At 41.6% G+C, this 24,398-nt stretch overlaps 3 protein-coding genes across 7 annotated transcripts; 2 read left to right on the forward strand and 1 right to left on the reverse strand.

Annotated features, from left to right (window-relative positions):
* Positions 1–448: 448 nt before the first annotated feature.
* On the forward strand, positions 449–6,270 carry tomm40 (translocase of outer mitochondrial membrane 40 homolog (yeast)). 2 transcript variants are annotated; one of them, XM_086039183.1, is made up of 9 exons: positions 449–559; positions 1,912–2,153; positions 2,949–3,109; positions 3,848–3,949; positions 4,025–4,130; positions 4,226–4,348; positions 4,480–4,556; positions 5,552–5,654; positions 5,745–6,270. In XM_086039183.1, the coding sequence occupies exons 2-9, from the start codon at positions 1,931–1,933 to the stop codon at positions 5,882–5,884; spliced, it is 1,035 nt and encodes a 344-aa protein (XP_085895309.1). In that variant the 5' UTR covers positions 449–559; positions 1,912–1,930; the 3' UTR covers positions 5,885–6,270. The 2 variants fall into 2 exon arrangements, with proteins under 2 accessions (XP_085895309.1, XP_085895310.1); XM_086039184.1 differs by lacking the exon at positions 449–559 and adding an exon at positions 586–831.
* Positions 6,271–13,806: 7,536 nt separating this feature from the next.
* LOC147142979 (uncharacterized) lies at positions 13,807–23,209 on the reverse strand. Of its 2 annotated transcripts, none has more exons than XM_086037000.1 (4): positions 21,927–23,209; positions 15,885–15,929; positions 15,352–15,502; positions 13,807–14,543 (listed from the first exon to the last, which is right to left on the reverse strand). In XM_086037000.1, exons 2-4 carry the CDS (start codon positions 15,922–15,924, stop codon positions 13,979–13,981), a joined length of 756 nt encoding a protein of 251 aa, XP_085893126.1. In that variant the 5' UTR covers positions 15,925–15,929; positions 21,927–23,209; the 3' UTR covers positions 13,807–13,978. The 2 variants fall into 2 exon arrangements, with proteins under 2 accessions (XP_085893126.1, XP_085893125.1); XM_086036999.1 differs by lacking the exon at positions 21,927–23,209 and adding an exon at positions 16,021–18,797.
* apoa4b.2 (apolipoprotein A-IV b, tandem duplicate 2) lies at positions 16,160–21,517 on the forward strand. 3 transcript variants are annotated; one of them, XM_086036998.1, is made up of 5 exons: positions 16,160–16,369; positions 19,736–19,880; positions 19,974–20,024; positions 20,509–20,659; positions 20,737–21,517. In XM_086036998.1, exons 3-5 carry the CDS (start codon positions 19,985–19,987, stop codon positions 21,308–21,310), a joined length of 765 nt encoding a protein of 254 aa, XP_085893124.1. In that variant the 5' UTR covers positions 16,160–16,369; positions 19,736–19,880; positions 19,974–19,984; the 3' UTR covers positions 21,311–21,517. The 3 variants fall into 3 exon arrangements, with proteins under 3 accessions (XP_085893124.1, XP_085893123.1, XP_085893122.1); XM_086036997.1 differs by lacking the exon at positions 16,160–16,369 and adding an exon at positions 19,001–19,535; XM_086036996.1 differs by lacking the exon at positions 16,160–16,369 and having other exon boundaries at positions 19,001–19,880.
* Positions 23,210–24,398: the final 1,189 nt, after the last annotated feature.

Here is a 24,398-nt window from a genome sequence, read left to right on the forward strand (position 1 = left end):
AAAACAAATTGTAAGAAATGTACAAGTACTGTGTTTTAAAATCGGTATTTACTTTTCAGTCAGCCTGCCAAAATGATGACTTGTGTTTTAGTGGAATTTAACGTCGTGTTCCGACTTACGCCGTCGCTGGCAACGAAAGATCGTAGCAAAACGAGGACACCCTGTCTTGTGCCAACGCGTGTATTTTCAATCCCATTCACTCCCCGCCTACCCACCGTAGGCAATAAGGCAGAAAAGTATTTAAATGATACAAAAGCTTTCAACTGGCATTTTCATTTTTTGAAAAGCGTCCTAAATCAGACGTACCCTTGGAATGTCATTCAGCGGACGATTGAATGAACCCGTTGATTGGCGAATGACCCCCGTGGTCTGACGTCAGTGGTAGTGGGCTGACCCAGTGGTTATTCTGACCAATGACCAGCAGCAGCTGCTCGGCGCCAACCAATCGGCCGACGCTGATACCGGAAGTGGGTGGATCCTTGTCAACTACGGCCACAGACGCTGCGGTGAACTTTACCGGTGCTATTCGTCCCCCTCCCCTCGGAACCAATCCTTCATCGTGAGTAAATGAATCCTCAAATTCCACGTTTACCTCCATAAGAAATATGTCAAAGCTGCTTGTGCCAGCCTACACAATATTAAGGCCGATACCGGTATTTGCACGTAGCGGTTGGTTGGATCTCGTGGCCATCCACATGGCTTCGTCTCAAGCTAGCTAGTTAGCTAGTTAGCAAAGCCATGCTAGCTAGCATGCGCCAGCTAGGTTTAAATGAGAAGTTGTCACGCCTTCTGAACTGTGTCCGTTGCATCATTTCGCGACTTCAACAGCCTGTAAGTTGCACCATGTTGACCACAACCGGTGCGATTCGCTTCTTATGAGGAGAAACGGACCCAATTGGGCCTTAGCTAAAAGCTGCTCTACTGTATTCCTGCACCCGAGTGTGTGCTAATGGTTCTTGAGGTAGCTAACTCTGCCCTATGTGTAATTCTCATTGAGATTCGTTTGAAATACTTCATGTTAACTCCAGTGTGATTAAGCTTTGTGTGTAAAGGTCACGTGGCTTAAGAGCTAATTCTGTTGCTACTAGAAGTAGTCCACTAGTAGCAGTCGAAACCATCATTTCAGAAGTGAGATTGACGGGGGTTGGGACAAATTGTACAGGAGTGAACCAAACCTTCTCAGCAGCATTCAACTACTCGTCCAACATACAAGTCAAAGAACTAAACCAAACTGTCAGTCCCTGGTGGGTTTTAAAAACAATGGCAGTACAGTACTCTAACACCCCCAAATAATCGTGTTTTGAGTGATTGGTTTATTATTACTGTTATCATTTTCAATTGAACATGTACAGTACATGCAACAGAAGGTAGAAAGTAAAATGAAATATCAAGAGATGTCGTCGTTGATTGATTGTCTTTACTTTAAACATGTAAATAATCAAATTAAAATTTAAATAGAAATATACATATATCTATAGGTCAAACAAGGACGAAAATAAACAAACAGAAATTAATAATATCGCAAGACAAAGCAGACCGTAACATGCGCCAAAGGGGTGTTAAAAAAGTATATCTAGTCCTATCCCTTGTTCTCTATAAATTTGAACTTATGTCATGTTATTACAATAGTAGTTTATAATGTATCCCAAAAGAAAATAAAAAACCGAAACCCGATCAACATTTTTTTCAATTTTATGTTCCAAATCAAACCCTAAACTCCTCATTGACAGCTCGGTTTGAAGGGTCACTGTTTCCATATCGTTAAAAAAAAAAAAAACGGCCTGCCAAATAGTTGAACTCGCATCTTTGGTCCTTCAAATGGATTATTTGCTTTCTTAACATGTTCTTTGGTGGCGCGGGGAGTGAAAGTGTTAATACTAACCAGTCATCCATCCAATTTCTTCCTTTCAGTCTGTACAATCCTCAGAGTATGGGCAGTGTGCTGGCTGCCGCCTCCCCCACGCCCACCCCGGCCACGCCCGGAGGGGGCCAGGGGCTCCCGGGGTTGGTTTCGGTTCCCCCCGGGTTCACCATGCCCCCAGTTTCCTCCGTCCCGCCATCGTCCGAGCTGCAGATTACGGACGTGGCGCAGTCGTCGTCGTCGTCGCTCCCCAACCCGGGCACCTACGAGGAGTGCCACCGCAAATGTAAAGGTAAGCAGTCAGTGAAACGTGTAACCGGACCGAGCGGTCGTCGCTTTACGAGTTTTCGAGGGTTGCGGACGGCGTGCGGGGCACTAGTTGGTGCGTCGCCGTGAGAATGTCGCCACGCGGAACAGAAAGGCATGTTTTGAAACAACTGACATTGCGACTAATTTCATCTCTTGAAAACTACTCACTAACGTCACAATCTAATCTTTTTTTTTGTTTGGTCAGGCTGACAAAAAAAACCAAATATTTGGGGAATATGAAATAACAGGAATTATTTTCCAGAGAGAAGTTGTCGTTTTACTTGAATAAGGCCGTAATATATACAGTCATCATTTTTCAGGAACATTTCATTTTGCAAGAATGGAGTTGTCATATGAGAGAAAATCATAATTCTATCCCCAAAAAGTCATCTTACAAGAAAGTTGTCTTTTTGATGAGGATAAGTTACAGTTATGTTTGAGAAGTTGTAATACACCACATAAAAACTTGCACTTTTGTGTACAAGAATAGCCTCATTTTGTGAACATAAAGGTGATATATTAGGCAAATACAGTTCTTAATTTCATTATTCAAATTCCTTTTAAAAGAATCAAGTTGTGAGACAACATTTTTTCTCTTTAGATTATGACTGCAAAGTCATTTTTATAAAAAACAAAACAACAAAACAGTCACCATCTTGATATTGTTAGCGTAGCCGTATTGTACTGAGCAAGCCAGGATGTGATCACGTTTGTATGCTCTTCGTTGTCTTGCACGTATGAAGAGATGATGGTTCACCCCCCCCCCCCCCCCCCCCAGAGTTGTTCCCTCTCCAGATGGAGGGCGTGCGCTTAGTGGTGAACAAAGGCTTGAGCAACCACTTCCAGGTCAGCCACACCATCACCCTCAGCACTCTGGGCGACTCGGGCTATCGATTTGGCTCCACCTACGTCGGCAGCAAACAGACCGGGCCGGCCGAGGTAACCAAGCAACCGCCGTTGTGGGTGTGTGCAAAAAGTGGCAGAAAACGAAGCGTTTATGACAACGTCATAGTTTTATGAGAAAATAGTCATAATTCAATGGGGGCGGGGGATATTGTTTGGAGAAATTCATTCTGAGAGAAAGGGAGAGAAGAAAAATAATTGCTAAATGAAAGAAGGCATTTTACAAGAAGTCATTATCTGAGAATAGATTATTTATTTATATTTTTTAAATGAAACATTTTACATGTTTTTGTTGTTGTTGTCCTTATTTTGAACATTTAAGAAAAAAGGATAATCATCCAATTAAAATATACATAATCCCGGTATCAGATTATTTCTAGTTTTGTATATTGTCTAGGCGGTTTTGTATTCAATTACGTAGGTAATTTAATGGTTTTTGACTGCATGAAAAATGTATTAGTGTGTCCATGTTTTAATCATTTAATTTAGTAAAACGTCAATTTACCCCAAAAATTGAGATTTTTTTTAGAAGTGAAAAAAGAACTAGTGGTAATTTAATAAAAAAAAAATAGCATTATCCAAGATTTTTTTTGTTTTCAACGAGTAAATAGTATTTTGTATATGAAAGCTCATTTCACGATAAGTCATCATTTTAAGACAACATTGTAATCATTTCAGTTGATGAAAGTCTAATTTCGTAAAAGCCATTTTAGAAGAAAAAGTGATTGACTGAGCGAGAGTTTGTTTATTTATTTGTTTATTTTTCGCTTTCAGTCCTTCCCGGTCATGGTGGGCGACATGGACAACACGGGGAGCCTCAACGCCCAAATCATCCACCAGCTCACCTCCGCCATCCGCTCCAAAATTGCCCTGCAGGTCGACTTGCTTGCACACGTCACGTTATATTGCTCAACCACTGTGCTTCATTCTGCGTGTGTTGTTTCTTTGCAGACCCAGCAGCACAAGTTTGTCAACTGGCAGTGTGACCTGGAGTACCGCGGCGCCGACTTCACCTCTGCCCTCACGCTAGGAAACCCTGACGTCCTCGTAGGCTCCGGTATGACGCTTTGTACCCCATCTGCTGCTGCTTCTCTCTTCATTTACTGTTTTTATTAAAAAAAATAAAAATAAAATAAAAAAATTCCCCTTCAGGCATCGTCGTGGCCCACTATCTCCAGTCCATCACGCCCGCGCTCGCTCTGGGCGGTGAGCTGGTTTACCACCGGAGACCCGGCGAGGAAGGAACGGTCACCTCCCTCCTGGGCAGGTACACAGGTAAAATTATTATTTTTATTTCACCTTTATTTAGTCGGACAAAAAAAGATTAACAACGAAATTCGTATTTACTTCACATTTAGAAGACTTTTTTTTGTTTGTTTGTGCGATTGATTGTCGATTGTGGCCAGGTGACAACTGCGTGGCCACGTTGACTGTGGGAGGAGCCGGATGTCACGCTACGTACTATCATAAAGCCAACGATCAGGTAAATGTTCATCATCAGCCCACCCAGCCAAACGCATGGAGCTCGGAATGCTTTTTTTCTTTTCAAAATCCCAAACACCAAGTAACTTATTATTAGTTTTTTCTTTATGTAAAAAAAAATACAAATAAATAAAACAAAGTATTTGTCAAATTTAACGCAGTCAATTACCTTATTCTCATTTTTAATTAACCTTGAAAGTACACCAAATGTAGAATAAATATTCAATACACATCTAAAAAGCACATTGTTTAGAAACTATAAATGTCAAAAAATACATAACATAAAAACGGTTGTTTAGCAAAATTCTAAAGTACATTTTAAAAAAAGTTCCAAATACATTTTATTTTTAATTCAATGTGCAAACCATATATGTTAAAAAAAACACTACATTCTAAGTATTATGTAAACGATAGATAAAATGTAATAAACGGTCTATTTTTGTTTTCTTTAAATGTAAAAAAAAATAGTTAAAACATCAATATTACAAAAGAAAAGTTTTTTAAAAATAAAAAGTACAATTACAATCATACATATTCAATAATTTGAAATGCAGATTTATTTCAACTTAGGGTAAAATACATAAAATTATCATTTGCCACAAGTGTTAAAATGTTCAAATAAATGTAAACACACAAGAAAGTGCTAAAATACATGCAGTAGCAGTATTAAATAGTTAAAAAATGTTTCAGTATTTAATTGTTAAAAACAATTAGGTTAAATGGCCAAAGTAATGTGATGAAGAATTTTCAATGAACCTTTTAAAGTTAATTAAATAAAAATATTGCAATATTAGATATTACGATAATGATAAATGTGAATAATAATTATAATTTCATTAGTGTTTGAAATGTTTCAATATAAAATACAAAAACGTGCAATAACAATACCACAAAACATTTGATGTTCTTTTAAACATTCTTTGGAAAACGTTTCAATGAATGTAAGAAAGAACATGACAGCAGTAATAATTGTTTTATTTTTTTTTGCCCTCACAGTTGCAGGTGGGCGTGGAATTTGAAGCCAGCACGCGGATGAGAGAGACCACGACGTCTTTGGGTTACCAGCTGGACGTGCCCAAAGCCAACTTGCTCTTCAAAGGTGAGCCCGCCGCAACGGCATGGCGACGTCGTGACGCGCTTCCGCTACTGACGGGGCTCTTGCGGGCGGGGCTCTCGCACCCTCCTCCAGGCTCCGTGGACAGCAACTGGGTGGTGGGCGCCACGCTGGAGAAGAAACTTCCGCCCCTGCCGCTCACCATGGCCCTGGGAGCCTTCCTCAACCACCGCAAGAACAAGTTCCAGTGCGGCTTCAGCGTCGTCATCGGCTAGAGGGGGCCCGGAGACGGAACCGGAGCCGCCGCTGCCGCCGCCCCCCAGGACCCAGCTCGCGGGCCTCGACTCGGTCACGGACAAACACACACACACAGGAACCCGGACCGAGTTTTTTTCCCAACATTACATTCAGAGACGCTCTTTTACTACTGTGATTCCCTGGGGAAGACGCCACAGAGAGACGGACAGACGAGACCACCGAGGAGCCGGGACTGGCCGAGCCGCGCCTGCGCGGCGTAGCGCACTTGTCTTTACTTTTGGAGGAACGCCCACGCGAGGGCGGGGATGTTGCGTGAAAATCAAACTAAGTCTGTGCGTAGACGTAATATATGGTGATCGTGTGTGATGGACGCAAATAAATGTCATTACTTTTTCTAACGATGCCCGAGGCCCGTTCTTGTAAGAAAGTTATTTTTTACGAGAACCAAAGCGGCAAGGATAAATAAGAATTGTGATGGAAAATCGTTGAGCATATCCATCGATCTCTTCTGCGTACAGTTTATGAACATTAAAAAGAAAAAAAGACCCTATCAGAAACTTTTTTTACAAAGTAGTTTTACGATTCCAAAGATCGTCATTTTCAACCACTTGCACAATAAAAACTCAAGTTTGAGTAAAAATAGACAATTTTACAAAATGTGATTTACAAGAAAATGTATGGAAACGAGAATTTTATGTTAAAAAGTTTGACTTTTTAACAAGAATACAGTTTATCATATGCAAGCTACATAATTAAATAAGACAAGTTTCTAAAGAAAAACTGTTCAGAAGCATCCAGGAGCCATTCTAACAATTTTAGAAGTCCCATTGTGAATTGTCACGCTTGTAAATAACATTCACGCTTCACAAAGAAAAAAGGAATATGCTTTACTTGCACATCCAGCGCGCGTACTTCACCTCACAAGATGTGTACTGTCCATAATCCAAACTAGATGTCATGAGAGTTTTTGCTGGTGTTCACGGGATGACCAGCATCAGCGCCCCCATGAGGATGAGGACGTCGTACCGGGACACGAGCCAAAAATGCTGCAGCGGGAGAATGATGAAAACATGAAATATAGAAATAACGCAAAATGTTTATTATGCTACAGATTTGCACTGTTTTCTCGGCAGGTCCAACTCTAGACAAATAAATGCTTCCCCTTTAACATTGTATCATCTACTACCACTGTATCGGTGTACCGAATAGGGTTGTCACAACACCAAGTTTCTGTTTTGATACCAATACCAACATGTATTTCGATACTTTTTGCAAACAGGTTAAACACTCAAATGTCAATATTTTCCTTTATTTTAAAAGAGACTTCGGGAACAATAACTTTAATAGCTTTCTCTACTGAATATAGTGGCACTTAATCCATACGGATAAACTCTGCAACGGCCCTATTGAGCCTTTTAGCATCTTTGCTGTCCTTTGGGTACGTCATATGCAGTGGAAAGACATCTTGGAGAGTAAGTTGCTTCTGAGTTGGGGGGTGTCACCCTTTCTGAGCCATGAGCACTTGAATTCTGTTGTTGGTGGAGGGCGAAGGTACAGTATTTTAATTAAGATGATCATTTTGATTTGAATGTCATTGCTTTATTTTACTTATTATTCAACGGGTTTGTGTTTTGAAACCATACATGAAACATTAAATGGACATAACTAGAACTTCTCAGCCTGTCAGAAAGACCAAGCGCAATTTGCGGCAGCGGTCGAGGCAGACGCACGTCACTTCCGCTTATACCACGACCGCTGGATTCCTTTGCATTTCCTCCTACTGCCGGGAGATGTCGCATTCGACCTGCTGCCGCTAACGTTTCTCATTCCACTGCATCAAACGTTTTTATGAACGGCTTTTTTTTTGTTCGTATGTTTGTACTTCTTTTTGTTAGTGCTCAATATGCACGATTAAACTCTTATAGAGGCATACAACGGGGCGACATCGCTCAGTGGTAGAGTGGTCGTTTCTCAACCCTAAGGTTGTGGATTCGATACCCAACCCTTCCGCCCATGTCGAAGTGTCCTAGAGCAAGATACTGAACATAAATACAGACAGACAAACAAACAATAAAATACAATGCAATTTTATTTATAGAGCGCATTTCACAACAGTTACAGCTGTAACAAAGCACTTTACATCCAAAAGCAAAATAGCGATATTACAACAAGTAAAATCAATAAATGTACACAAAACATTATAGATGGTGGAACATGTATAGTGGGGTGTTTTTTGTGAGAAAAAAAACCCCGACCATGTATAGTAAGGCTTTTTTGGGGAAAAATAACGACCATGTATAGCAGGGGTCTTCAATCCTGTTCCTCAAGGGCCGGTGTCCTGCCTGTTTTCCATCCCTCCCTGCTGCAACACACACCTGATTCAAATGATCAGGGTCGTTATCCAACTTTTGCAGACCTTGCTGATTATCTGACCATTTGAATCAGGCGTGTTGGAGCAGGGAGAGATGGAAAACAGGCAGGACACCGGCCCTCGAGGAACAGGATTGAAGACCCCTGATGTATAGCAAGGCGTTTGAAAAAAACCAAAACCACCATGTATAATAAGGCGTTTTTTGAAAAAACCAATAAACAAAAAACAAAAAAAACGAGCATTTATAGTAAGGCGTTATTTGTGAAAAAAAAAAAAAAATGACCGTGTATAGTAAGGCGTTTTTTGTAAAAAAACAACAACCATGTATAATTAAGGCGTTTTTCGTGAAAAAAAACCCCAACCGGGTATAGTAAAGCGAATTTTGAAAAAAAACGACCATGTTTTTTTAAAAAATAGCGACCATGTATAGTAAGGTGTTTTTTGTGGGGAAAAAAACCAACCATGTATATATAGTAAGGTGTTTTTGGTGGAAAAAAACAACCATGTTGTAGTAAGGCGTTTTTGTGAAAAAAAAAAAAATGACTATGAGATGTGTAATCACAATTCATTATAACAAACAACATTAAATGTGAAAATATGAGACGAACAAGAAGTTCAACTGAAAGCTGGAATCGAACCCTAGTCATCCATGTCACAGGTGCAGATAAAAGTATCCAAACAGCAATATAAAAATACCACAGAGTTTTATCAACAATGCAGTATACACCCCAAAATGTTCTGCACTTTCCGGCGACCACCGCTAGATGTCAATGTGGCCTTCTTAAGGAGCATCTTTGGAACCGTTGGACACTGTTAACACTTCCATCCACCATCTACATCCCTAACCCCAGTGTGGAACCATAATCCCAGTTTAAAATCCTACTTTGAAATCCCAACACTAGTTTGAAATCATAATTTGAAACCCAATCCTTAGTTTGAAACCCTACTTTGAAACACTAACCCTAATTTAAAACCCTACTTTGAAACACTATGCCCAGTTTGAAACGTTACGTCTAAACCCAAACCTAGTTTCAACATTAACCCTGAAACCCTAATATGACACCCTGATTGGAAACCCTAACCCTAGTTTGAAACCCTGCTTTGAAACCCGAACCCTAGTTTGAAACCCTAACTCTAGTTTCAAACCCTATTTTGAAACCCTGACACTAGTTTCAAACCCTACTTTGAAACCCTAACCTTAGTTTAAAACGTGACTTTGAAACCTTAGCCCTCGTTCAAAACCCCAATTTGAAACCCTAACCCTTGTTTAAAACCCTACTTTGAAACCCTAACCCTCATTTAAAATCCTACTTTGAACCCCTAACCCTCGTCCAAAACCCCAATTTGAAACCCTAACCCTAGTTTAAAACCCTACTTTGAAACCCTAACCCTAATTTAAAACCCTACTTTGAAACCCAAACCCTAGTTTCAAACTCTACTTTGAAACAGTAATTGTAGTTTAAAAGCCTACTTTGAAGCCCTAACCCTCGTTTAAAACCCTACTTTGAAGCCCTAACCCTCGTTCAAAACCCTACTTTGAAACCCTAACCCTTGTTTGAAACCCTACTTTGAAACCCTAACCCTAATTTAAAACCCTACTTTGAAACCCTAACCCTAGTTTCAAACTCTACTTTGAAACAGTAATAGTAGTTTAAAACCCTACTTTGAAACCCTAACCCTCATTTAAAATACTACTTTGAAACCCTAACCCTCGTCCAAAACCCCAATTTGAAACCTTATCCCTAGTTTAAAACCCTACTTTGAAACCCTAGCCCTAATTTAAAACCCTACTTTGAAACCCAAACCCTAGTTTCAAACTCTACTTTGAAACAGTAATTGTAGTTTAAAACCCTACTTTGAAACCCTAACCCTCATTTAAAATCCTACTTTGAACCCCTAACCCTCGTCTAAAACCCCAATTTGAAACCCTAACCCTCGTTCAAAACCCGAATTTGAAACCCTAACCCTAGTTTAAAACTGTACTTTGAAACCCTAACCCTAATTTAAACCCCTACTTTGAAACCCTAACCCTAGTTTCAAACTCTACTTTGAAACTGTAATTGTAGTTTAAAAGCCAACTTTGAAACCCTAACCCTAATTTAAAACCCTAACCCTATTTTCAAACCCTACTTTGAAACAGTAATTGTAGTATAAAAGCCTACTTTGAAGCCCTAACCCTCATTTCAAACCCTACTTTTGAAGCCCTAACTCTCGTTTAAAACCCTACTTTGAAACCCTAACCTTAGTTTAAAACGTGACTTTGAAACCCTAACCCTAGTTTAAAAACCTAATTTGAAACCCTAACCATCGTTTAAAACCCTACTTTGAAACCCTAACCGTAGTTTAAAACGTGACTTTGAAACCCTAACCCTAGTTTAAAAACCTAATTTGAAACCCTAACCATCGTTTAAAACCCTACTTTGAAACCCTAACCCTAGTTTAAAACCCTACTTTGAAACCCTAACCCTCATTTAAAATCTTACTTTGCAACCCCAACCCTCGTTCAAAACCCCAATTTGAAACCCTAACCCTAGTTTAAAACCCTACTTTGAAACCCTAACCCTAATTTAAAACCCTACTTTGAAACCCTAACCCTAGTTTCAAACTCTACTTTGAAACAGTAATTGTAGTTTAAAAGCCTACTTTGAAACCCTAACCCTAATTAAAAACCCTAACCCTATTTTCAAACCCTACTTTGAAACAGTCATTGTAGTTTAAAAGCCTACTTTGAAGCCCTAACCCTCGTTTAAAAGCCTACTTTGAAGCCCTAACCCTCATTTAAATCCCTACTTTGAAACCCTAACCCTAGTGTGAAATCCTACTTTGAAACCCTAATTTGAAAACCTAATTGGAAACCCTACCCTAGTTTGAAACCCTAACCCGTTTGAAACCCCACCCCTACATTACAACCCTACTTAGAAACTCTTTATTTTTCTTGGCCAGCGTTTTACCGCAGTCCTCACCTTACAGTATTTGTGAGTCAAATAGAAACAAATGAAAACATGGAGGAACTCTGAAAATATTCAAGCAACAAATTTTGCCAAGTTTGTGTTCGATTAGTTTGAGACCTTCATTACGGCCTCGGGAGGTCTTTGCAAAAAGTGAAAGAAGAAGTTCAAGAACGAGAGCATTTGTCATCATGTTGTGCGCTCCACCAACATGCGCTGATCTGCATCTCGACAACGCGAACCGAGAAGCGAGGCCAACGACAAGTCACCTCTTGCACAAAGGCATCCGTCCGTCCGTCCGTCCGTCCGTCCGTCCGTCCGTCCATCCATCTGCGCCTGCGGGCCTGCAAAGCGCCACCCGGAGCCTTTTTCTTGTCAAAACACGCAAGTCCTGTCAGATTGAATCACTCAAAGACTCTGCGCGGCTACACCACCTGGCCACAATATTAGGGACACCTGCTTGCTACTCGAGCTCGTACAGTGCAGTTTGGAGTGATGCCAAAACAAGATAACCGACACGACACAACCACCAAAATGATAGAAATGAAACTAAAGAAATCCTGACTCACAAACCTAAACCAGTTTCAAATTGGCTAACTTAAAACCCAATCCAACTTGAAAACTAATCCAAGCTCGAAATCTCCAAACCTCCAAATCATCAAAAATGACATCTGACGATTATGTATTGTATATTCGTTAGTCAACAATCAAGACTTTGAGCAAAGATGTAAAAAAAGATGAAATGATGCGCTCGCTCATGCAAAATAAAACGACTCGAAGGAGCGGGCACGGTTGCAGTCAGTGGACTCTGAGCCTCCACGTTTGAGGCGGACCGAGTCACCGCTGGACAAACGGCGCGTGACGCGCTTGCAACCGCTTGCGGCAAAACCACAGGAATGCAACCTCCGTGTAAAAAACAAAACCAAAACAAGAATACAGTAGATGTCTTCACTTTCAATCGTAGCAATGCTTATTATTGTTGCTCGCCGTAATAAAAATGTTAGGTCAACTCAAAATTTCAACGACAATTCAGCTCAATATTTCAAGTTTTGCTGTTGTGAAAATTGGCCTTCCTGCATTTCCGGCTGTCCCTTGTATTGAAGCCAAACTTAAAGCTATTCAGTAAGTAAAAACTACTTGCCAAAAATAATTAACAGTATAACCTCTATTTTACAGTTTTTCCAACTTCAATTTCTGTTTTAGGCACAAAAATGACAACTTTTTATCTTTTTTTTTTTTTTACAGTTTTGTAGCTTGTAACACATTGTTCAGCATTTCCCACGAAGTAACCCACAAACTCCAAACCTACCATCACTCTCATTTCAAACCCTAACTCGAAACCTTAACACTATTCGAAACCCTAACCTCAAACAGTCAACTGGCGTTTGAATTGGGGTTGCAAATTGGGGTTCTGAGTTCAGGATTGAAGTTAGGGATTTAAATTAGGGTTCCAAATTAGGGTTAGGTTTCTAAATTGGTTCTCAAGTCAAGGTTAGGGCTTGAAATAAGGATTCCAAATCAGGGTTTGAAGTCAGTGTTCAGAGTTAGGAGTCAAAGTTAAGGTTCTAAATTAGGAGTGCAAATAGTTTATTGGTCATCACTTGCTGACTGAGCATTTGGTGTGTTTGTGAATTCCAGCTTGACGACGTGCCGAGACACGCCGGATAAAACCAACAATGTTTCGCCTGTGGCCGGAACGGCATTACACAGCTCGCTGTTGTGTCACCTGGACATGTCGAGACGAGGACGGGAACGGCAAGCCAAAATAAGACTGCAGTGCCTGCTGGGAACTCACAGAATAGAGAAAATAACACATGACCTCGTAGGACACAGTAGATACAACAATGCATCCGTTTTTATTTGGGTATTATAGTTTGTCCATGATATCAACTGTATCACGATACAGCAACATGCATAACCAATACATATTGAGATTTGTCCCGAAGAAGTGAAAAATACTCGTGTCTCGTATATAATGTGTCTAATCTTAAAGCCTTCTCGCTGACTTTCCGTTTTTCGACCATTAATAATGATTTGTTCTGTTATCAACAGTATCACGATACAGACGCTGATATCTTGCAGCATTTGTATCAGCAAAGCAGTAAAAATAGTGAATATAATGAGTCTTCAGCTCTGACTTTGCCTTTTCTTTTTACAAATGTTTTGTCCACAATATCAACAGGATCAAGATACAGTTTGATAGTTGTATAAGTAACCAAATAAATAGTTGGGTTAACAATGTGTTTTTTTTTTTTCTTAATAGATTTGTTATCATTCCATAGTTTCCATTTTTTTCAACAAGTATTGGCGTTTTGCTCATGATATCAACAATATCATGACAAAACAACTACGGATAACTGATACATGTTGATATTTGTATCACTGAAGTACAATTTCTTTTTGGATACAAATGTGTCTGATTTTAGTTTTATTGTCGCAGATTTTCCCATTCTTCTACAATTAATGACACCTTTGCACAGGATATCAACAGTATGCTACAGCAACTGTCAGTATCCGATACATACTTCTATCAATAAATAAATACTTGTGTGTACAGAGTCTGTTCTATGTGAAGAAATGTCTGTTGAAAAGAATACAAAGGTATACAACAAACTGCCAGTTTGTTTGATGAGAACTGCGTTTATTTTATTTAAAAAAAAAAATCGAGAACAGCAACAGAGTTAAAAATAATAAATATTTGTCGAGCAATTGAGCTAAGAAATAAATAGAAATGTGATTTTAGTGATAGTGCAATTGGGAAGACATTTCAAAGAAGATCTCTAGAGTTTGAGTTAGTTGCTGTTGACTAAGGCGCTTAAGTGTTGCTGGAGGTCCATAGCGAAATTGTCCAGCTTCTCCTTCAGGTCCTCGGCATAGGGGGCCACCGCGCGGTGGACCTCTCTGCTTCCGTGATAAAGCTCTTCGTGCACCCTTTCGGCCATGGGGCTGATGTTGCGTTGGAAGGTCCTCACGTGCTCGTCAACCTGCTGCATCAGGTCTTGCGTAAAGGGGGCCAGGTTGTGCTCCACTTCGCCGATGCTGCGCATCAGGCCGGACACCAGCTCCTCACTGCGCTGCTTGAGGGCGTCTTTCAAGCTGTCGGAATCGATGTTGTCGGCGTAAGTGCTCAGCTCCTGCTTCAAATGGTTCACCTTCTCCTGGACCTGGGACTTAATGGTGTCGGAGTACAGCTCAAATTGCTTGCTGACCGAGCTCAGGTCCTGGCTCAGCACGTTTCTCAAGACGTTGGCCTCGGTGCGGATCTTTGCCATCAGGCCCTGGGCAGCCAAGGGAAGCTTCTCCTTCAGGGTACTGGCGTACCTGCTGGCCACGTCAGCGGTCTCGGCCAAGTGAGCGCTACAAAGTTGGACCAGAGAATCAGATCACAGACTTGATTCAGCCTCACCAGAGCAATGCTATCATGATAGAGTAACGGTGCCAAACTCAATATGTTGGTATGCTTCAGAGGGTTGGCAATCAAAGAGTTTATCAAGGGTTACTTTACAGTATGTCATTATGATATCACTGGTATCAAGATACATACATTGTGCCAATGGTGGATGTCTAATTACATCAACGGTATCACGGCACCAGCAAGGGCGCCGATGAATTCGTTTAATCACAATATGGAACTCATGATATCGGTGGTATTCTGATACAGGAATTGCACGTCCAATGACATAGATGCGCCACGAAATAGTATGGACATCAAAGAGTTCATTTAGACACGATAAATAACCCATGATATCACATTTCAGCATTTAAATATGGTGCATGTCCAATGATATCAACAGTTTCACGATACAGAAAAGGTGCCAGAAATGGAAGAATGATATGCACCATAATCCCAATCGCTCGCATCATACCATGTAACCCATGATATCAATGGTATCACAATACAGCAATTAGGCCGACGCCTACATGCTGTGTCACTGGTGAAAAGCAGTTGTTTTTTTTTACATTTTTTTTACTATGTGACCTGAGGTAAACAAACAAAGCAACTTCTTGTTAGTATAACTGACAACTTAAATATACATTAGCTGTCTGTTGTTTTGTATTCGGCTTATTGATTGATTGCTTTCTCCAAATTTCTATCTGTAACACTGATACAAAATGCTGGTGCAATCATTTTATAAAGTGGCCATAGTGAAGTGGAACAACTTACTTGACTTCGGCTCCAAACTGCGACTTCATCACCATCTCCAGGGTGTCGTCGGCACTCTTGCTGGCTTTGGCGATGTAGCCCCAGAAGGCGTCAGTCAGAACCTCCATTGGAGGCTTGGGCGCATCGGCGTGGAAGAAGTGTGCATTGCAGCCTGTTGCGGCAGACGGATTGCGGATAGCGTTCCATAACTAATGACATTTGGCCCGCGATATTCTAAGTATCACAATACAACAACTTTGAATAACCGATACGTGGCTGTTTCATATTTGCCCCCCTGAAAATAGTCAAAAATAAATAAATAAATACTTGCATGTACAATACATTTGATTTGGGGATTTTGTTAATGTCTCATAGTTTCCTTTTTTTCTACAATTAACGATATTTTGCAAATGATATCAACGGGATCACGATACAGAAGCTATGGATTTCGGCTACGTGTTGATATTTGTATCACTGAATATATTACACATTTATTATAGAAAAAAAGTGGATCAAACACTGTGGCGTGTTTCCACTGGGAGGTTGCGACTTACCAGAAACCAGCACCAAAGCCAGCAAAACAAAGACCCTCATGACTGCTGGAAACACAAACAGGATTTCGGTTGAAGTTCGGCAACACGCGCGCACATTTAGGCTTCTCTAGAATAAGAAAGCCTGCTAAATCCTCACCTGCTCTTGTGTGTCTCGGTGCAGTGTGTCTGGTTGAGTGTGCCTGTGCTGCCTATTTATAGTCAACAAGTGTGACACTCGAGGATGCAAAGTCCAGGAGTCCCTGCCATGTTGTCACAAACGGGTCACATGACCTAGCCGGGGCAGGCTAGCTAACAATGCTATGTGAAAACAAGTTTAAAGAAGGACCTGAGCCGGGTTTTGGTGTTTTGCACGTTGGAGTGGCGACGCTGCACAAGTAGTGAGGACGTACCGCAGTTTGTGCGCACGCCGCCAATGGTGCCCGGATAACACGAGAGACAAACGCGGGATGATGGCACCGCTGGACTTTGCAACAGGGTCACGCAAGGTGTGCCTTACTTACTCTTTTATCGATTTCATCATTAGGGTAAGAAAGAAAAAAAAAAAGAAGGGAGAAAACAATCGTGGAAATGAGCAGCAAACTTTGACATCATGAAAAAGGTTCCGAATTTGGCACCACCCCTTTGTCTAATGTCCCCACTTAGAGTCGGGGTTCCATTTTGGGGAAAAGGAGTCGGTCAAAGTACAAGCCCGAATTGGTTGTTTCAAACCAAAATGGCCGACGTCCTGTTCGACTTTGGTGGCTCGCGTTGCACATCCATGTTGCTGATTTTTTTTCGAACTCTCCAGGTGGCGCCACTGTGTGAGTTTTGAGCAATTGTTTTTACAGGCGAGTCCAAATTTAGAGTTGCGCGACTTCAATGTAAGGCAAGGCAGCTTTATTTCTATGGCGCATTTCATACACGAGACAACTCAACGTGCTTCACGCAAGTGAAGACACAACACCCATAAGCATTAACACAACAGTGAACAAAGCAGAAGCAAAGCAAGAGAAAATAAAAGTAGCTTACCAAAATGACTAAATGAACATATGTTTACCCTATTCAAACACCTGAACGTAATATTTTAAAAAACATTGAAAGCATTTCAAAGTAAGGCAATCAAAGTAATTACGAAATGACCGTACCGTGAAACTGATTTAAAAATGTTTAAATAACCTTCATCAAAAGTATGGGAAGAAAAGCGATGTATTTTTTTTTTTAACTGGACTTAAATGCATTCACAATCTGGGCTGATTTCATTTCTGTTGGCATCTTATTTCATTTGCACGCAGCATAACAGCTAAATGGCGCTTCACCATATTCGCTTTAAACTCTGGCCTCCACTAATTGTGAATGTCCTACCGCACTGAGGTCAACGGGAAGAGATGCAGCATGCCGGACGGACACTGCGCTTGTAGCGCTTCCGCATTTGGAATAAGGTGAAATTCCGGCTAGCAGATAAAAGCATTGTGACAAAAGTAGCAACGTGAAGTTTCCGCTCTATCTGCTGGAATTACAGAAAGTTACCGTGAATGATTTGGGTTAGAATTGCCAGTTCTCCAAGTAACGGCGACGATGTTCCATATTGGATTTAATAAGCCTCTCGCCGTTTCGGGTGGACGAATATGCTGAAAGTCAAAAGCTGAGCCTCGTCTTTAAAAAGTAAAAACGTTTGATGCCATTTCAACCTAGAAAAGTCAACTATTGAGAATAGCAATTGGACAACCGCATTTAACCACAAAGGCGATTTTTGTTATCCTCCTAATGTATCCGTTTGACAGTAAACATCAACGGGTGGTGACAAATACAAACCTCGAAGCAAGCATGCTCGGCCTCTTGGAGAGCCGTCGTGAAAACAGGTGCGAAGGGATACTTAAAAAAAAGCTTTTACATGTCGCCCTCCTCCAACACGCCTGATTCAAATAATCAACATCGTTATCAGGCTTCTGCAAAGCTTGCCCAAGACCTACAAAAAAACGTCTCTTGAAACCTAACAGAAAGCTAGACCTGACTTGAAAACTCACTCGGGTTCGCAGTTTGTTTATTTTCTGGTTAAATAAGACTTTTGATTGATTGGTTGTTGAATGCAATTCATTCTTTCTCGTCATACAAATCGAAGAAAAAGAAGCTAGTCACTGTAAAAAACAACCCAAAATTCTACAGCAGTGTTGACAACAAATGACGACACGCTTGGGATGCGGTTATTTGTCTCAAAAGCTAACTATCCTTTTCCAGAGAAAAACCTTTGCTGAACGGAGGTCTTCTTTGATACGCTGACGTCTCTCAACTAAAAAAATTGACGCAACTTTAAAAGCGTATTTTTTTCCATTAAATTGTTGTCCCAAAAACCAAGAAGCATCCATTTTCATTTCCCATAGCACTTGTCCCGATTAGGGTCGGATGTGAGCTGGAGTCTATCGCAACTGAGATGGTTGAGCAAACCCAGGAAGCAACGCTGCCCGCATCAAAATCGGACGAGGGAACCACAATTGCAAAAACGTCATTCTAACCACCGTTAGAAAACTCAAGGTCAACTATGCCTGTTCTTTGGCTCCCAGATTTTTTGTGTGAGAGCGCTTCAACTCTTTCAAGCACTTTCCTGTGAAAATCAGGAAAAGTCATAATAATAACGTGTTGATTTTATTACTGGTTGTAAGTTAGCATAAAATAAGAAATACAATAATTCTATAGTTTCACACACACTATTTAAAGTCGAAGTCAACCCAAACACATTTTTTTCAAGAATATGTTCCCAGCAGGCCCACTAGTTGAAACAAGGCAATATGATTCATATAAAAATGAGTTAAGCAGCAAAATCCACCCGTTTTTAGCCATCTCAGGTAGCGGCCATTTTGTCACTTCTGTCGATCGCAAATGACATCACAACTGCTCGGAGCTCAGGTAAGGACCAATCACGGCTGACTTGTTTTCTGAAGCTGAGCCGTGATTGGTCGTTACCTAAGCCCTGTGCAGTTTTTCATGTCATTTTTGGGTGACAGAAGTGACAAACTGGCTAATTTTGCTGCTTAGCTCATATTCCAACAAATGCAATCAGAATGCCGTGTTTCAACTAGTGGGCCTGCTGGGAACATATTCTTGAAAAAAATATGTGATTGGGTTGATTCCCCCCCCCCCCCTTTAAGAGATCGTTGCGTATTTTGAGGTTAGCTGTGTTTACATTTCTATTTTGATGAAATCTTGCCACATCAAATTGTCCATCCAGGCAATTACGTAATATATTTGCAATGTCGTAAAATGTCTTGCTTTTAAAGTCCATTGTTTTGTAGCGCACACCATCACTTACTGCCCATTATAGTGTTGATGAGTCAGACCTTCCCCAGAGTCTGGACCCCCCTGAAGAGCTGGAGACAAGTTGTGGAATTTACCAGGATGCTGTACAAAAACTTACAGAACCAAAGAGAAAAGTGGTGATTGATGCCTAAGAAGAAGAACGCGAATCTGAATTGTTTGGCGCATGACTTTGACTTTGGAGTCAGTCAACCATGACGGAGACATCTCGGCCCCTGCGGCTTTGTGTTTGCTTTTATCTTTTTGACGTCATTTGACATTTAAGGCCAACACCTGAAGAGGCTGACGATGGCACAGTTTACTGACCCTTGGACAGACTGACTCATGGCGGCTATCATGGGAACTTTGACCCAGAAGCTGAAGGTATGCGAGATGAGCAGGCACACTGAAAACCAATGGGAGAGTACGTTTTTTTTTTTTCCTTCCCCCGGCTATCTAATCAGCTGTGCATCAGAGCCTATAGATAAAAGTTCATTTCGAGTTGAAAATCATGAGAAAGAACATGAAATCTAGTGATACATTCTGAATAGGGTAGTGTCCTCAGGATGCGTGCTTTTGCTTAGGACATCAGCGGAGATAGTGAGTGACAGCAAGGCACATGCGGCCTGGACTTTGGGATTATTCGCGTCCGCTTTGCTATAAAAGCTGCGGCGGCGCATCAGTTGAGCAGAAGCACTGCAGAGTTTCGACTGGCAGATACTCTCACAGGTAAGAAAGACCAAACCCTCCAAGCGTCGTCGTCCTCCCTACTCGGCTGAAATGTCCATCGCTAACCCGCATGCTTGAATCTTTTCTCTCCAGATCCAACAACCATGAAGGTCCTCGCTGTCCTGGTTCTGGCCGTTTTCACCGGTGAGTCCAAAAGCAGCCATTCAATTGGTTTCTCGCGGTAAAAAGCGTTTTCAGACAAGGATCATTGTTGAGTCGGAATTCTATCCGATGGAGAATTTGTCTTTCTGCTGAGCTTAAACTCAATTTTTTTCTCTTAAGGGGAAACGGTCGGCTCGGCTTTGTGATGATTTTTTTTTGTTGCAAGCGTTAAACTTCCATGTTGTTCTTGTCAACACTCTTTGTTACGGCCGGTCCTTCCTTTGAAGTAAACCTCAAAAGGTCGAAGAGAAAGGCCAACATGTTTAATACCTTGAAGTCCGCTTTTGCATCAGGTCCGACCAAACAACGGTGATTGCCAAACTCAAAATTGTCCGACTTTATGAACACGGATGCAAAGGTGTGACTCATAGATCAGACCTGACATTCTGGGTGGCACGACAGAGCGATTTTGCAGGATTGTCCAACGTCGAATGACTTTGCCATTTTCTCTCCGTCCATGCTCCAGGCTGCAACGCCAACCTCTTCTATTCTGATGCGCCCAAGCCCCAGCTGGAGGTGCTGACCGACGCCTTCTGGGACTACGTCGCCAAGGCCACCCAGACCGCCGACGACACTATCCAGATGATCAAGAAGTCTCAGTTGGGACAGGACTTTAGGTATGCCTCAAGGCCCTTGCGTGAACGTCTGCGGCAAATGCTTTTGTCTCACGGTTCCGCGCCCTGCTTCCCTCCAGCGCCCGGCTGACCGATGGCACCGACATGGCCAACCAGTACGCCGTCACCCTGCACGAGCAGCTGCCCCCTGCGGCCAAGGAGCTGATTGCCAAGGTGAGCGCCGAGGCCAATGTGCTGAAGGAGCGCGTGACCCTGGAGCTGAACGGCGTCCGCGAGCAGATGGAGCCCTACACCAACAACATCAAGGTCCAGATCCAGGAAAGAATGGACCTGATCCAGTCTGAGCTCAACCAACTTCTCGCCATGGATTCCGAGACCCTGAAGACCGAACTCAAGAGGAGGAGCGAGGAGCTCAAGTCCAACCTGGATCAGGCCGTGGCTGATCTCCAGGCTCAGCTGGGGCCCCACACGGATGACCTGATGCAGAAGGTGGACCAGCACCTGAAGACCTTCAAGGACAGCGTGTCCCCGATGGCCGAGAAGCTCCAGACCGAGATGACCCAGAGAGCTCAGCAAATGAGAGATCTGGCCTCCCCTTACATCGGAGATCTGAGGGAGACCCTGGACCCCTACGCCCAGGACCTCCAGGCTCGTCTGATTGCCCTCTACGAGTCTTTCGTCAAAACCAACTAAGTCTTCCGACGAATGAACAACAACAGCAAACTGAATTCACAAGTACGCGCTTCTCTCAGGAGGATGCCAAGTTTGTCGACAGAGGGGCAACACAAGCTCATCAGTATCTAATAATGTTCATGGTTTACAATAGTACTCAGTGTTGGTCTGTTCCAAGCAGTCTTCCGTTACTATCAAAATAAAGCCCTTCCAAAAAAAAACAACAACAAAAAAGCTAACTTGTGATTTACTGCCTTGCCTTACCTTGTGGAGTGGTTGTGTGTGGATCGTCATTGTTGGTATGCAAGTGGGATTACACAAAAACAACCAAGGAATCGGTTGTTTTGGGTTCCGATACAAATACTAACGAAAGTGTGAAGGGTGCAGCCCGCCGCAGAGTAAACAAGGCTGCCTGCCCATAGGTAACATCGTACTGCTCCCCGACAAAGCAGGAAGTAGACTGTTAACTCGCAAACAGAAACACAAACTCAAAACTATGGCTGCTTGATCTTTTTTTTTTCCCCCACTTTTGTCAACAGCTGATCATGTGCTCAACAACACACGATGCAAAGCACTCGTTAGCTAATTAAAGCCAGAAAAGTCAGCTTGGAACTTATCAAAAAGTACAGCAACCAACCTTATGGAGTGGTGAGGTAAAGTTCAAGCGTTACCAAAATGACCTCCAATAATGACAGAAGATTAAGGTTACGCACATCCACTGAATTTAGTTCAAAACATTTCAAATTTGTTCTATTAGTCAGTAAGTGGCCGGGAAGTTTTCTTTCTCACAAGCGGACGAAGCCTGCCGTGTTCAGGCTCTGTGCGTGTCAGAGTTGCGACACCGCCAAAGGGACTGGACGGGGCATGTTGGGTTATGGGAAGTTCAAGAACACATCCTGATTGCAGTGTTTTTGTGTGCCACCATCCCCGCTGGCTGACTGCGCCCACGCGGCGCTACACAGTGGCAAACAACATTCCAAACTTCTGCCTCCAGCTGTTTCTGAACACGGTTAACCCTTAATGCGGCGCACACGCCGTTTCCTTCCAAGGTATCCGATCCGTCGCCATTTCCAAGGCCATTTGAATGAAACGACTTATCACACTCGCAGCAATTCTAGAGATGCACCACTCACAAAAATAGTTGGGGATATTCGGCTTTTGGGTGAAATATCTGGAAGAAATTGGAATGCACTACAAATTCATTTGATCTTCTCCAAACCTTGGAATGTCCAACGGTTCAGTGTTTCAGTTTTTTTTCCCACAGCAGCCTGTCTGACCAATAAAAGTCCCGCTTCAATTCGCATTGGCGTTTGTCTTCCTCCTTCTGTTGGCATTGTGTCATCAGAAGACTAAGATGACACTGAACAAGTGATCAACATCCAACGGTGTCTTCCAACCTCTACTGAGCCAAGGCACATATTTTCTATCTTTGAAAAATGTGACAGCACAACAAGTAGAGAGTGCACTGAAATGATGACGACGAAGGCTCAATTAGGGCAGTGTGGTCGGGCCTCACTCGTAGAACGTTTTCATTTTTCTTGCTCCACGAGCAGCCAAAAGCGATGACGTCCGCTGGCTTGAGGTTGACAGCGCCGCTAACGTAGCAGACGTGTAGCAAGAGCGCAACATACTGTACTCTACTTACTTCCTGTCCCTTGGCCAATATGCTTTGCACCAGCGTGCAGGATGTTCTGTTTTGAAAAATCTAAATATATGTACACATATTTGATTGATCAATTTTTGTCACTTCAACATTTTGGGAGTTTTAAAATGTAACGTTGAAAATAAAACATCTCCAGCTAATTTGCAACAATGTCGCTACGTGTTATGCATGTCATATTTTTGAATCATTTCATGATAATTTTGCATGTTAGCATGGTAAGCTTTTTTCTATAAGTATGACTTTTCATCAGAAATATGTCACGTCAATATTTTTGTCTAATTTTCCCATTTGTATTTTGGGATATTTTGTAGGTGAAGATAAGCGGGGATGGATGTAATTCTTCAAAAATGTTTTAAAAAATGTCCATTGTTTTTGTGGTTCTTATAATTTTGTTAAAAAAAATTTTTTTTTCGCCTATTCATCTTTGTGTATTTTGTTCAATTTTGTAATTTGTGAACATTTCACATCTTTTTTGTCCAATTTCTCATATATTTTTCTTTTTTTCTACAATTGTGCATTTTTCATCCAAAAGGTTTTTGTACCATTTTTAATCTATGATTTTTGTTCAATATTCTTGTATTTCTTAAAATGCTTCTTTGCTGTTATAATATTGCCGACCAATATTAAAAAAGGAAAAAAAAATCATGTAAATATTTGTATTTCATATTTTTGAATAATTATAATATCTGTGTATGTTTATGTACATGTAATATTTTGTTTTATTTGGGGTCACACAATAACAAAAACGGTTTCTAATATTTATCCATTTAAGTTTGTTTTTTTTAAGAAAAAGAAAATGCAATTTCAGACAAGCCACTTTACAAGTCACATTGCCACCTACTGGCCTGGCATGCACATAACAGCGCGTGACCAGGGGATTGTTTTGATATCTAGTACTGTACTGTCTTTGCTGGAGGCCGTTTTTGAAAACAAAGTGTCGACACCGTAGAAAATGGGCTGATGTCTGGCCGTTAATAACCTGGCTGACTCGTCCCAAATGGAACGGCGGGGAGACGTCATCCAACATTAACTCAGACGACCGTTGACACACTCTCCCCTGACTTTTGTTGTTTTTCCACTTTGTCAGGCCTTTTACTGTAGCACCTCATCACTCTCACTTCCTCTTCCTTCCCTCATTCTGTCCTACAAATGATCGTTTGTTTCAATTCCTCTACAAGAAAACATCAACAACAACAAAAAATACCACTCCACAACTAATGCTTAATGTTTAACATTGCCACGTGAGTAAGAAGGCTGTATGGTCACCAAATACAATCGAGGAAGCCTCTGCACTACACATCGGCATTAAAAACCAACCACAAATCTCAAGGTGCCGCCGAGTTTACAACCGTGAATGTGTTGTTGTTTTTTTTTTGGTCACTTGTGAGTAGCTAACCCCCTCACCAGTTGCGCTGGGTAATCATGTGTTATCACGACTTGGTGCTA

This window comes from Filicampus tigris, chromosome 8 (genome assembly GCF_054856515.1).
Source record: "Filicampus tigris isolate MCC_2025a chromosome 8, RoL_Ftig_1.0, whole genome shotgun sequence".
NCBI classification, from domain to species: domain Eukaryota; kingdom Metazoa; phylum Chordata; class Actinopteri; order Syngnathiformes; family Syngnathidae; genus Filicampus; species Filicampus tigris.